At 43.6% G+C, this 15,020-nt stretch overlaps 1 protein-coding gene across 1 annotated transcript in view; it reads left to right on the top strand.

The window, feature by feature from the left end:
• Positions 1-1,746: 1,746 nt before the first annotated feature.
• Positions 1,747-15,020, top strand: part of GABRA5 (gamma-aminobutyric acid type A receptor subunit alpha5) — a 56,338-nt gene continuing 43,064 nt past the window's right edge. The window contains exons 1-6 of the mRNA XM_053970209.1: positions 1,747-1,817; positions 2,469-2,527; positions 3,153-3,305; positions 11,258-11,379; positions 13,135-13,202; positions 13,314-13,534. Of these exons, the coding sequence (XP_053826184.1) occupies positions 3,220-3,305; positions 11,258-11,379; positions 13,135-13,202; positions 13,314-13,534 (497 nt within the window). The 5' untranslated portion in view covers positions 1,747-1,817; positions 2,469-2,527; positions 3,153-3,219. The remainder of the gene's footprint in view (positions 1,818-2,468; positions 2,528-3,152; positions 3,306-11,257; positions 11,380-13,134; positions 13,203-13,313; positions 13,535-15,020) is intronic.

Below are 15,020 nucleotides of genomic sequence, written 5' to 3' on the forward strand. Positions count from 1 at the left end.
GCTCTCACCTGCTTGCACTAAAGTCTAGGCCAATATTCCTACATATCTCTTTTTTTAAATTATTTGAAGATCACATATGTTTACAATATCACCTATATAGAGATATAAATAGCTTGTACTATAAATCAAAGCACTGTAAAAAATGTGATTTAAACACTCCTAGGCATGAACATTATAATGAGAAACTACTGGCGCTTCATACTACTTAACTCAGATATTTTTAAGCACTGGGAAAGCTGTTCTGATAGCAACATTCATTCACAACTTCATATTTATTGAAGTCACTAAGGAACAACGAGGAACAACGTATGTCATTGGCTCTGCATTCAAGATCATAAATCATTGCTGTAAAACGAACACAGCTAAGCACCAGATATAGACCCATTAAACCATAGACTGGCTTGGGTTGAAAGGGACCTTTAAAAATCATCTAATCTAATCCATGATGAGTCTCAAGGGAATGTTGAAGGGAGGAATTACAAAGAACTGTCCGAGAAAAATTCTACTTGATTGATACTAGAAAAATTATTCAATGTTTACATAGAAAATTCTCCCTGGTGCAACCACTTTCTGGTTTCATTAGGTGGGAAAAAATGTAAACTGAAATTTCTAAGGACCATTTTTCAACTCAGACAGTGCAGACTGTGAACTAGGCACACAGGGCAGCACCCTCTGTGGCAATGAACTACAGAAACAATATTGATTTCAGTGGAGGGATTAATTCCATAGAGCTTTTATATGGATATAGGAAAAAAACAAGTGCTTAATTGATCCATAACGTTGCCTGAAAGACAGGCACTACCTCATTAGATCTGATAATTTAATAACTGAGTTTGGAGTGTTACTTTGAAATACAGTCACAGCAGTATACACTAAAATCATATATTATCACATGTAAGATGTGCATACTGCAAAACGTTGCATTCATCTCAAGGAATCCCCAGGAACTAGGACTATACAATGTTCATTTTATCTTTCATGTAGCTCAAAATGAACCTGCAAGCAGTACATTATATATGTGACTTGAACATACAGCGAGTGTAATGCTCCTATCATTGAAGCTGTGAAACAATACATCCATTTTTCAGGAATAGCACCACACACAGTCGCAAGGAAACCTCGAAGTTATTGCAGGTCTCGTGGAATATGCAACACCGATATATAAACTATGGATGTCTAACAGTGAGGATGTAAAAAGAGACTTTATGTTGTGGATATAAACCTACGACTTTAGCATTTAAGAGCTATGATGGTTTAGGTTAGGTCCACTGGACGAGGAGTATAGGTAAGATCTGGGTATGTAGGGGTGTGTTTATACATATATACGCTAATACACGTGAGGTGCAACTAGCCTATACACCGGCAAGCCTCGGCCGTGCTGGGCGCCCCTGCCCCACGGTCACAGGACACCTGCACGCCCGGGCTGTGGCAGGGGCTCCCTCTCCCCGAGGACAGTCGGTGCAGGCCGGGCTCGCCCAGGACCCTGCCCCGGGGGGCGCTCGGTGGGGGCTGCTCGAGGGAGATCAGTGCGGTGAGCTCCGAGAGCCGCTGAAGCTTCCCGGGGCTGCGACGGGTTCGGGAGCGGCCCCTTGCCGGGAGGTCCCCGCGGGTGCCCGAGGGTCGGGCGCGCCCCGCACACCGCCCCGCGCTCCCGGCCGCGGGCTCCGCGCGGGGGCGGCGCGGGCGCGGCGCTGCGGCGGGGCCGCGCCTGCCAGCGGCCGGGAGGCAGCGCCGCCGCTCCCGCTCCGCTCCTGCTGCCGCTCCGCAACTTTCGGGCAAACACTGCCCCCTCGTCCTCGTCCCCCCGCCGGCGGCTGGTAAGCGCCGGGCTCCCGCGCCCGGCCGGGCAGGCGGAGGGCGGCGGGGAGCCCCGGCTGCAGAGCCCCGGGCGGGCACCGCCGCGCCCCGCGCCGCGCACTCGGCCGCGGGAAACTTCGGCCGGCGGACGGGGCGGGGGCACTCCCGGGGTGCCGTGGGGGGTGGGGAGGGGAGACGGGAAGGAGCAGCAGAGAGGGCACGGGCGGGCAGGTGCCACCCTCCGCGGAGCGGAGCGGTGCACGTCGCCCCGGGCGCAGTGCGCGGGCGACGGCGGCGAGTGAGCGACGGTCGCCGGACAGGTGCGGGCCGGCCGGGGCTGCGGGAAGTGAGCGGCAGCCCCGCAGTGCCCGGTGCGGAGCGAGCGGGACCCGGTGCGGGGCAGCGCGGGCCGGGCGGGGGAGCCCCGGGGGGCGGCTTTTGGTTCGGGCGTTTTGCCTTGCGGCTCCGGTGGGGTGGGAGAACAAGTTGCTGAGCGATGTAGCACGGGGCCACAGGGTTCAGGCGGAAAATCCAGGAAAGTCCCCTCTGGGTGTGTTTTTGGGGGTTGTTTTGGGGTTTTTGTTGGGTTCGGGGTGGTTTGTTTGTTTTTTTGTTTCGTTAGCTTTTGGGGGGTTTTGTTGTGGTTTTGGTTTTTTGTTTGTTTTTAATAGGGCACAGAGGAAAACGTTAGTGCACAATGCTGAAATTGGTGATCTGGTCGCTGAGGCAGGTATCCAAAAAGCAGCAGTCGCTGGAGCAGCTACATTACTGTCGTTCTTCGTGCTAGCGTGAGGTTTATGTGCCTTTGCGAGGAAGGTCACTTTTTACCCTCTTCCTTCCCCCCCCCCCCCCCCCCCCCCCAACAACCCACCCTCCTTTTGCTAAGCCGTGCATCAGCAGCATGAATTCCAAGAAGCAGTAGGTGTTTCTTGGCATTTCAACTGGGATTTTGGAAAGGGAAGCCGGGTATTTAATGGGAAAAAATTGCGATGGAAGGAAAGGATGCGGAGGCTGCACACAGCCCTGGGTTTGCAGGCATGTGGAAGTTGTTGAAATAGGTAAAGGGTTGAAATTGGCATTTGGAAAATGGTGGCTATTTTTTTAGTTACTTGTACCACAGATGAATATTGGGAAAAGCTGGGCCACAAAGAATTTTTCCTGTTTTGCAGTTTGCTGACAGCAGAAGGTAAAACATGTCCTTGAAGATACACAATTTTACATAAACAGCTGATGTTTACATAAGCCTAGATAAGTTTATGAAAAACGCAGATAGCAAAAGATGCGGTGTTAGCTGAACTCTGCTATCCTGCTCTCTATCCATGCAATAATTTATCAATTTTTTTGTATTGTTGCAGTGTAAGAACAAAGTGAACAGCTGCACCTTCACCAAAGCAACCACCTGCGTTCCTCTTCTCCTCTGGAATGGACAATGGGATGGTCTCTGACTTTATCATGATCAAAAACTTCTTCCTCTTCTGCGTTTCCATGAGTTTAGCCAGCCACTTTGGGTGAGTTGCCAGTTGCATTTGAATTTCTGCTGTGGCTTTTTTAAGGAGATGAGAAACCTTGGCTCCATGTGGTATGGAGCAGCTGAACAAAACAAGCGGGCTTTGCGTTTCATCTTAAGGTGCTGGTGTCAGGGGGAAGGGAGTGGTTTGCTCTCCCATTCAAATTTGCTCTCTTGTATCAGTTCCTTATGCCTGCTATGGTGGCATAGGGAAAGGCTTGTGGGGCACAAGGAGCTCAGACCCGGCCTACAGCTGCTGAGTGCTCTGACCTGGGTTTAGAACAGCCGGGGCTGTGGTGCCCTCTGCCCCTGTGTCTGTGATGTCGGGATCTTGCCCCTTCCCTCTCACCTGATGGGTGCTGGTTATAGGCAGTAGTGCAAAAAAACCCCAAAACTGCAATAGTGAGACTTGATGCATGTTACTAGCTGGTACAGGCTTTCCTCCCGAGTGACCTAAGACAGTGACTGCTTAGAAGGATGTCTGAGTTGAAACTTGTTAGAATAATTAGAAATCGTGTTTCCCTGAAGCATATAGCAAGGAATCCCGTTCCCTTATTTTTGCTTTGGATGCTTTCCTGACAGTGATATTCTGAAAACTGTATCAAAGAGATACTCCAACTGTAGGTCTCAGAAAATGAAAAATAAAGTCAGACACCCTCTATTTATATGTTTTTCCTATACCCAGAGATCTTAAGAACTTTTTGAATTTGAGCTATACAATGGAATCTGGAAAAAGCATTTTGCAAGTGCTTGGGAAACGTAGGTTGATTCTTCTTTGTGGAGGAGAACAATTATTTATGATTTCACCAGAAAAAATGAATCCTCCCAACATGCTGATTCACAAGCGCACCCATCAATTCCTTGCTATAAGAAGATACAAAATGGAGATGCAAATCAGTTTCTGATTTCAAGAAAATGGATTTGTTCCAGATTGGAACTAGGAGAAAGACCAAACTTTGAGTGGTGACTGTCTATGCTGTAAGCAAAGCTTAGCCTGGTATCCAGCACGTGTCCCGTGCAGGTAGGCAGAAGCCTGTGACCTCAGAGGTTTATGTGAGCAGGTATAGGACTGCACTCTACAAAAGATGCAAAGAGTTCCACACTCATTTATTCACCTTGGAAAAAACCTGGTCCTTCTTACACCATGGTCTAAGGCAAAAGTGTCCCAGGATTTTGTGACAGAATTTAAGAAGGCAGAGTGGGACTTGCTTTAAACTTGTCTTTACATTATTGTAGTTTGACGAAGTATTTCCACATTGAGAACATCTTGGTGACTATAACCTTATGCCCTTCTTGGTTGTTCATCATCCCTGCAGAAAGCAGCACATTGTCATAGTTGAGTGTGACCTGCTTGGTGTGTGGGTCTATTAAGTGTGTATCTCCTCTAACAGAAGAATAGATAGATGAGGATGCAAAAAACCCCAAAACCAAACAACCCAAAACCCAGATGGTTTAACTCCCTTTAGACTCCAAAGCAAATACTGAATCAAAGTCCCAGGTAGAAATCAGTGTGACCTGTAACCTGGCAGATAACCAGAATAGGACAGTTAGAGGAAACTAGGACACTTGTTTTCTGCAAGTTAGTCAAAAAGCTTCTGTGCACTAAAATGAGATCATCACGTAAATTCCCCCCACCCCATCCCCCTTGCCCCCCCATTTCTGATCTAGTAATTTTAGTCCAGGCCTGCAGAGATAAGCAGCTCCAATTCACTGCACCATTCACACACTGCCTTAGGGCTGAATTTTGACCCTGCTCAAAAGACAGAGGATGCTCCAGCTCTTCTGCTTCAGAGGCAGAAGCAGTTTCAGAGTGTAATTTGCTAAGTGCTTTGGGACTGACTCTTCAGGACGGAGGAGTACAATTAACATGTGGGCTGCTGTATTAACTGCAGAAATCTAATACTGATAACACTTGCTGTTGCTACCAGATTCTTCTTTATTAGCTTCATCCATGTTTCTACTTCCCTGTTATATTGCAATGACTTTTGCAATGTGCTAGATAAAAGTGATTGGTCAAAGGAGCACAAATTGAAAATCAAACTACTGTAGGACATTACAGATGAAGGCAGATATTTTTCTACAGGTCTCCATAGTCATTCCATATTTATATTAAATCATAAATACGTTTTTTGCTGACATAACCAAAGCCACCTTGGGGGATTTTGATGCACAATGCCTGGTAACATAAACAGAAATTATGTATCTCAATCTACTAGGCTACTTGAGAAATCTCAGCAAAAGACTGTGATTAATGTTTAACATAAATGTGTAATGACTATTGAGAATTATCCACATTAGTAGGCAGTAGAGGAGGACTGTAGACATAATTGGTAGCAGCTATCTAAAGAAAAATCACTGAATTAAAATGCAAAGATATAGATGAACTGAGGTTTTGAAGTACCCCCCCTCCTGGTTTTGGTATAACAGTTTTATGAATCTACTTCTGCAGAAATGGCGCAGCACTAGTCAGAGCTTTTTCAAGCCTGCTTGAATTCAGCCTTGAGTTGTATAATGCTCTAACAAGTTAAGGTGTTTTACTTAAGCATTTCAAGGTAGCTCACAATTTTCTCTAAAGTAAACATTAATAATAAAGCTAGACAATGATTAAAAGTAAAATAAAACGATGAAGAGCATGTTCAGGTGAGATAAAAGACTGCTTATGAGCCCTCAGGACGCACAGGTAGTGGCAGCCCTGTGAGGGTTGCTGCCACGTGTAGCTGCTTGCACACAGATCTCCCCGAGACGAGGTAGCCCATGGTTGGATCCAAGCTGGCCAGCTCTTACTTTGCAAGTCCCAGGCTGTCCATGGGGTCACACTGGTGATGCACAGTCCTGGTCTGTTTGCGTTTTGGATGTGCAATTTCAGAAATGTGTCTAAGAGCCAGAACCAACAGGGATGGACATTGTTCATGTACCCACAGTATAGTTGCCATCTGCTAATAATATTTATAATAGCAGAAACACGCAGAACAGAAGATCCCAATTATGTGTAGCCAACCCAGCATTTCTCTGTACACTCTGAAGAATTCAGTCCATGGTGTATCTGTATTTTCACATGCTTCTTCTCCAGCTCACAGCCATTATTACTAAGACTATAATCCTGCTATTTAGGCAAAACATACCTCTCCTTCAGGCTGTTATTTCAACTTAGTCTCTGCAGCCCCAAGCAGTTAGTTCTGCTGGGATACCTCATTTCAAGTACTAGTGATGCTAGGGAGTTCTTCCTCATATTTTTAAAGACTAATTTTGTAAGAATTATTGTATCCTTATGCAGTCATGCTTGTCTGTTTATTTTTTTTTATTCTGCCTTCCTTTCATTCTTCATATCTCCAGATAGCTTTTTGAACCCATTAGACAATTTTAATAACTGGAAAAGTAAATTGCTATCTAGAACTGCATGCAGGAAGCAGACAGGTATCAGTCAGTCCCACTACCAAACAGCTGAATGGCTTCAGCATCTCTGGCCTGCAAGGTGGCCAAAGAGCAGGAGTGTCCCTCAGGCCATCCAGCTCTGCTTGGTGCAGGAGAAGCCCTGGCATGCAGTTCGCCCCAATGAAGCTGCAGGTCAGTGACCTGGGGAGCTGATAGTACTGGGAGATGTTTAATGACCCTGGAAGAAGCTCAGGACATCAAAAGGGGCATTAGGATGTCAGGGGATGGGGGGGACTCTAAGATGTCACCCTGTGAAAAACAGGCTTTCACTGCACTGCTCACAAATTGCTCCTTCCCTGAAGGTAGTAAAACACTGCTCTTGCTAAACAAAAGAATTAAATTATTTCTTAAGAATCTGAAAATAGTTTTAAAATTTCATCATTTTAGTCAGTCTTCTAATCCGATGTGAAGGAATTGAGCCTTCAGTGCACAAATTCACAAAATCAACATTTTTAGATCTCAAGAATTGATACAGAAGGGGTGGCAAGAAGCTAACTTAGAAAAGTAAATCTCTTTCCTTTGATGTCTGGCCAGCTGGCTTTATCCAAAAGTTTGCGTTCTCCACTGTCTTCCACAAACTGTTAATTTGTCTGAAGTTCAGATATAATTGCAATCCTATTAAAGCAAGTTATTGGAAACACTACTCTTAAAAGAAAGAAAGTAAAATATATCTTTCAGTAGTAAAATACACTTCAGTTATTTTTTTCAGAAATTATTGCCATTTCATTTTAAAGGTGTTTTGGGAAAATCATTAAATATCTACCATACTTTTTCCTTTTATTACAACTGAGCTGTGAGTAGTACCTACCCTGATTCTGACTAGGTGGCAAAAAAGACAATGATGTTTAAAGTGGTAAATTATGAAGTAAGTCATCAGAAAAGGTAGCTGAGCACCTTTAGAGAGTTATTACAGTTTACACTGATGAGCCCCTTCTGTGGCTTATGATTTTTTCAGTTACCCTAAAATTGCAATATTAAATAAATGTGATGAGAAGTATTCCTGGTTGGTTTAGTTTATGTTCAGTAATGAGCTTTAAATGCAATTATCTCTGAATTTTCTTAGCATTTCCCTAAGATTCTTTTCTAGGTTTATTTTTATCCCTAACTGAAAATTTCTGCTATAAAAACATTTTTCACTGCAGAGAGCAATAATGTGCTTACCTACTAATATGTTGATAAAGCCTAATCCTTAGCTGTGTGGAAATAATTAGTTTAGGGTAGGTAGCACCTATTTCTCTCTATTTGTTGAGCTATATAGTATCTAATATATGCATGTAACTTTGCAAGTGGAGTTTACATGTCTTTTTACATGTCACAACAATCTCAGCCCTTACTCCAAAGCATGCATTTCACCAGCAATCTCAATAACAGAAATTACATGCTAACTTTCTGTCACGACAGAAAAAATCACACTTACATAAGAGCAAACAGCAATCCATCTACAAATGCAACTTCACATAATACTGGCATTTCACTGAAATTCGGAATCAGATGCCTTCTTTTTTGGGTGAAGTGATCTGCCAAATCTAAATTGGATTGCAGTTTTGCAGAAGTGCAGACTTTTTACTAGTCTTCACCATAGTTGTTTCTCCATCTTTTTCCTCTATTAATTAGCTTTTGTTGTGAAGAAATAAAAGTATTTCAGTGGATGGGGTGTGTGTACTATTCCTGTGAAAGACGTACATAGCTGAGATAGAAGGAAGTAGCATCAATTACTCTCGTTAGATTGAGAGGAGCAGTTCTGAGAATTAAGTATATTTTGTCCCATCCCCACAAAAATAGTTCAATGGAAATCCTCTCTCAGAGTTCAATTGGCTTTGAATTCAGCCATAAGCCCTAAAAATAACAAGCTTTTTCAAGAGCAGAGAAACTAGTGAAGCTTTGTGTCCTGTGCCCCCAGCACTGCATCTTTGCAATAATCCCAGATCCGCATTTGGTATCCCTTGTTCCCATCTCCCATTGCAAGACCTACATTTTACCTCTACTGTCCTTTTCTCCCAAGATCTTTCATAATGACCCCGCAAGCCTCCTCCATACCTCTTAATTGTCAGAGAAGAGAGGGGCTGGTCTTGCTGAGGCTGTTTCTGAGCTACATGCATACTGAGTGGCCCAGTCAGCGAACCAGAGGGAATAGATGACTGCTAACCTCACATTTTTACTTAATGAGGCACTAATTTAGATTGCTCTCCCCTTGTCTAGTCACAGCTTCTCATGAAACTTGTAGGAATGAAATGAAGTTTGATCTCTCTGCTTCTTTGTCAGATGCAGTGGAAAATGAAAATGGGTTGCTACGTTGATGCGGGGTAGCAGTCAGACAGCATGATGCATATCTCTTTCTTATGAAAAAGAAAAGATAAAATAGAAAAGTCAAAAATAGTATTCTAGGTGTACTGGATTTTCATGCTTTATACTAGGATTTTATCAAAGCATTCATTGTGGTTGCTGCATTTAAAGAAGGTCTTTAAGTTCTGCCTTCTGTTTGCATTTGTTAGGCTGCTACTTTTGAATATTCACTTTTAAATGGTGAATCCCTTCAATTGCAACTGACAAAAAAAGTGCACAGTCTTTTTTCTGGAACAGTCCAGCCTGAAAACATGTCTAATGCTTCTGTAATCAGTTTGCATCTGCTGGATTAACTGTCTTTCTTGTCTGACTCTGTTGCTTACTAGAGGTTGTGGTCACAGCAAAGAAAACAGAATTAATTTCGTCTTTTGACTATGGGGATGAAAAATAGGCAAGATTTGTGGCTATGCCTCCACCTGCAGCGAGGGGAGATCCTTGGTGGCCTTGGGCTCTGCAGTGTGGAGCTTGCTGAGGGTTGCAGCAGTGCCAACTGCACTTAGGTCATAAGAAACCTCCTCAAGCAGGCCTTTTCATCAGCTTTGGTGTTTCAGGGAATCACATCTGTGCTCCCTCAACCCGACCTTACTCCCATGTCCTGAGAGGCTTTGCAATCCCTTCCTCTTTCAGCAGGAGCATACAAAATGTAAAGGGAACGAGCGCAGGGCTGGGGGTCCTCGGGTCTGTGAGGGGATACGTGTCTGAGAGCAGCTTGTTCTGAGCTAGGTCTGGTGTCACTAAAACTTCCAGATGCACTACAGGGGTGTCAGTGAGGTCTCATTAGTGAAAACCTTATGCAGGTAAAACCAGGTTGAGGTCCCTTTGTCTTTCTTTGTATGAATCCTATTCTGCTAGGTAAGGCAACCATGTATTTTACAAGTATTCTGCAAGGAAAGCTGTTCAGAGAGATGTTCAGAGCTTCTCTATTTATTTACAGATTTATTTTCCTGGGGATTGGTAGTAAATAAACATAGATTCTTTTTATTTTTTTTTTTATCTCTGGATGACTGTCTCCCATCAAGTTCAGGTTGCTGAGTGTAAGCTATTCCTGCCTGCTGGCAGGGTGAATGAGGCAGGGTTCAGTTCCTGGTGGGGCAGTGTGCCCTGTCACAGCTGGAGGATTTGCTGGTGATCTCAGCAGAGGCTGAATCATGAATAAGCGCCTAGTGTGAGCTGTCTTAAGAGATGCTCATTGCTTGCTGCAGGTGAAGCATGCTTGTGGATAATCTCCCATGTCTATTCTTTAGGTAAGCAAAGGCATTAATAAGCAGGGGATTCTCCTAAGCATCTTTAAATTAAAATCAAACAGATTTAAAAATGTGAGTTGTTAGTTGTGCTGTGAGCAGCTTCCTAAGTCTGAGCCATGGATAAAATGATGAAATAAAGAAGAGTTTGGAATAAACACAAATCTGGCCCAAAAGATATGGAATGAGACCCACTACACATTGCTGTTATTTGCATACTACAAGGGAGAATTAATTTATGCAAAAGAGAGAGGAGGAGTGAAGAACTGTGTTTTCTGTACAGCAGTATGTTTTTCAGATACCCCAGTGATACCCCAGTGGGATTTTTGAATGTAGTGGGAGTTTATTATCCTCAATAAGGTCACAGTTCAACCTTTGTTCTGGCAATAAATTATAGAAACTTTGAAAATTAGAAGCTGTTTGGCATTTAAAGATTGAATAGCACCTTCAGGCATACTTGAAGGTGCACCTCCAGGCAAACCTGTGCTTCTCATGCATTTCCCCAGCCAGCTGATGTAGTTCCCGAGGAATGGAGAGCTAACCTTAGGAAAACCAGTAACAGTTCTTGCTAGTGCTGTGAGCTGACCTTGCTCCCTGCCATGGATGGAGCTATGCTAGCACTGGGGGGGTGGTGGGGCTGATGTGGGAAGGGGTAGCGCAGGGGACAGGGATCTGCCTGTGCATTAGGGACAAAGATCAAAGGGCTCAGTTATCTTGCATCCCATGGTTTTACCTCCATGGCATGGGTCCTTCTTTAGGTCCTACTCCAGGGAGAGCTATTTATAAGTTTATAGTAATGGCTGCCGCTCCCTGTGCTGTTCAGGAGCAGCAGGAGAGGAGAGAGCCTTGGTGACTCCATCACAAAGTACCATTGAGACTGAAGCCCCTTGAAACCAGCATGGCTTTTGACATATTTCCTTTTGTTTGCATAAAACAGCTTTTCACAAACGCCAACACCATCAGTAAAAGAGGAGGCCAATGATAACATCACCATATTCACCAGGATCCTGGATGGTCTGCTGGACGGCTACGACAACAGACTGCGCCCTGGACTGGGAGGTAGGATAAAATGTCCCCTGCTAGACAGGAGCATTGTCTACATGGTGCCCTCTCAAGTGGGTACCTGCTCTTGGCTGTGACAAGGGACTTGTGTTTGATTAACTAAACTAAGTCCAGAAAGCAGATTTCTCTCCTAGCAAATGGGGCACAAGAAAAAGAGTACTGAAAGTTGTGTTCTGCAGTCACTCAGGTCATCTGAGGCTGGCTTAGGAGAGCATCTGTGATATATTTTTTTTTCTGTAATTGAATGCAGTTTGGATTTTTCTTTCTGGCATTTCCTAAGGTGAGCAAGACATTATGCTAGCAGGTTGCTGCAAGATTGCCTTACTGGTCAGCCTGTATAAAATTATGTTGATAAGACATATCCCTTTTAAAAACAGATCCCCAAACCATCCATATTTAGACAAGTACAGCGAATCTGTATTGATACGTCTTTTTGATAACCTCTACAGCAGCTATTTTAAAACCGTAGCATGTGAATAGTGGTTGCCATCCTAACCTTGTTGAGCCCTCCTTCAGCTCTCTTTCCCCCAGATTTCTCTCATTTTCTAACCATGTGTAAACCATCTGTTATGTTTCTTCCTGGCCCTTTTTTAATCTGGCTACCCCCACCCCTTCCTCTTGTGAGACCAACACATTGCTTTCATCCCTTTCTCTCCTTCTCCTCTCACTTTACACAGAGATGCTTGAAAATAGGGCTTGATGCTTTTTATCTTATATAACGAACTTCTGAAATTTTTGCCCTTAAATTAAATTAGACCTGGATTTGAAAAGATGCCAGAAGGGCTTAAGAGACTTGAGGGTAGAAATAATTTGACCTAACTTCAGACATCTCTGATAGATGTCTGGAATCAGGCAGATCACCCAAGCCAGCAGAGGGGAGTAGGTCCTTCCAAGATACACTTCATCTGATCCTGTGGTAGGTATTGCGTAAGTGCTGGCAGTGTTAGCTGGGATGCATCAAAAGAAGAGTGGCCAGCAAGTTGAGGGAGGAGATTCTTCTCCTCTGCTTTTGTGAGTACTGTGTTCAGCTCTGGAATCCCAGCATAAGAAGGACATGAACCTGTTGGAGTGAGTCCAGAAGAGGCTACTAAGATGATACTGTGAAGACATGATGAGAGAGTTGGGGTACTTCACCCTGGAGAAGAAAAGGCTCTGGGAGGACCTTGTAGAAACCTTCCATTGCCTAAAGGTGCTTAGAGGAAAGATGGGGAGGGACCCTTTATCAGGGAGTGATAGGATAAGGGATAATGGTTTTAAACTGGAAGAAGGTAGATTTAGATTAGGTATTGGGAAGAAATTCTTTACCTTGAGGGTGGTGAGGCACTGGAACAGGTTTCTCAGGGAAGCTATGGATACCCCATCCATAGAAGTGGTCAAGGCCAGGTTGGATGGGGCTCTGAGGAACCTGATCTAGTCAAGGGTGTCCCTGCCCATGGCAGAGGATTGAAACTAGATGATCTTTAAAGTCCCTTCCAGCCCAAACCATTCTGTGTCTCTATGATCAAAACCTGTCAGTCAGAGGAAATGCATCCTTGAAGGGCTGGTTTCTTTCTGTTTGTTAGAACAAAGCCTGGACTCCCAAAGGTCAACAACTGCATTTCATCTGGGATGAAATGCCTCCTCAAGCATGCTCTTCTTAATTTCAATCTTTTTGGGATTTTTGAGTGATTCAGAAATTAATAGAAATAAGCATTGCCAGTAGGTATTTGCATTTTAAAGCAATTACTGATGTGGAGCCTATGTTTATTACAGAGCGAATAACTCAGGTGAAAACAGACATCTATGTTACCAGTTTTGGTCCTGTGTCAGATACAGAAATGGTAAGTTAGCACGAGGCTGCCAATTCGGTTGTATTTACTTTGCTAAAGTCATTTTTGGAACCATCGTTTCTATTCAGATCCTGCAATACCTCTATTATTTCTTTGTACCAGGAATATACCATTGACGTTTTTTTCCGACAAAGCTGGAAAGATGAAAGGCTGCGATTCAAAGGACCTATGCAACGCCTCCCTCTTAACAACTTGCTCGCCAGCAAGATCTGGACCCCAGACACTTTTTTCCACAATGGCAAGAAGTCTATTGCTCACAACATGACAACCCCAAACAAGCTTCTACGCCTGGAGGATGATGGCACTCTGCTGTATACCATGAGGTAATAGCCAGGGTTGATTTCTTCTGATGCTGATTCCCAGATAACTACAATTACTTGTGGCGAGAATCACTTTCTTCACTCCTAGTAGAGCCAGGGAACCAATCTTTCACATATATTTGTGTGAATATCAAGAAAAATGGAAAATATAATTGCAGCCTTCAAGTACAAATTAGTAGCTTCTGAATAGTGCTAGTGCTTAACTATTTCTTTTGATTAAATGGAAAGCATATTCTCAACAGATTGATGATTCAGTTCAGCTTTTTTATGATGATCTGTTCTCTATTACTGTTTGTGTTTGCAGCTGTAGTGCAGACTGCAGGAGAACAGTATCCAAGACCAGAAACTGAGACTTTGTTCTGGGGCAGTACATCTTGAACCCTTGGAGCTTTTGTTATATTTCTTTTTATTAATTTGACTAATAGCACTAAAAGGCAAATGATCATAGGGATAAATGACATGAGCTAGCAGCACTGTGAAGCTGCTTTAGCAAGTACAATCCTGCAAACAAAGCTGGGACATTATATTACTGAGAAGCAAATAGGTGTCTCAGATCTTTAGAGTTGTACTCCTCTTCTGATTTGAGTACACTGCCAAGAGTCATCATTGCATTGCATAACATAGATAGAAGATATAACATCAATGATTTTAGGTGTCTGAAATTATTTCAGGCCAAATCCCACATCAGTGTATGGAAATTTGCTCATTAAAGGTAATTAGCCTGTAGTAATTAAGACTGCTGTCTATCTTCAGCAGGGTTTTCTCCAAGACCATAGTCATATGGACAACTTGAAAAAGAGATAAAAGTAAAAACCTACTGAGCAGCAAAAGGTTATTCTGAACTTTCAATAAACAAGCCCAGAGTGGCGCCTGAGACCCAGCAAAGTGCTCAGGAGCCTGAAGCTGGGCATGAGATGATTGGGTTTTCAGCAGGCAGCCCCCAGCCATGTGTGGGAAGCCAAGCTCTGCCTGGTGTTTTGTTCTGCTGTGGGGCCACACAGTGCTGCACGCTGGCAGGGCGAGTCCCAGGCTTGCTCATGGGCCTAGAGGTTAAGACTTGTTGAGGCTCAAGAGGGTTATGCTTCTGTACACAGGGACCTGGAGCTTCCCAGGTTTTATTTCAGGTGTTTCAGACATGTTTGAGTTTTTTGAGCCTAGTCTTAAATCCCTTATTCTGGAAGGAAAAGGAGACACATCCTTACATATGTCCTTAGAGCTTTAGACCATCCCAGTTGTAACTACATTAGCACTAAAAAGATTTAGACATGATGGAAGTCATGTTTAAATGAAGGAAAAACCATCCTAATTTTCTCTTCTACTGTGTGTGTTGCTGTACTTATTAGCCCCAAATTAGTGATAATCCCAACAAATAAACCAAAAAATGTGAGGATGCATGGACACACTTAAAAATCTAAATATCTATCAGAGAGACTTCACAAAAAAAGTTAGTAATGCCAGCCTTAAAACCAGTCTCACTGCTGTATGGACT

This window comes from Vidua macroura, chromosome 2 (assembly GCF_024509145.1).
Source record: "Vidua macroura isolate BioBank_ID:100142 chromosome 2, ASM2450914v1, whole genome shotgun sequence".
Lineage (NCBI taxonomy): Eukaryota > Metazoa > Chordata > Aves > Passeriformes > Viduidae > Vidua > Vidua macroura.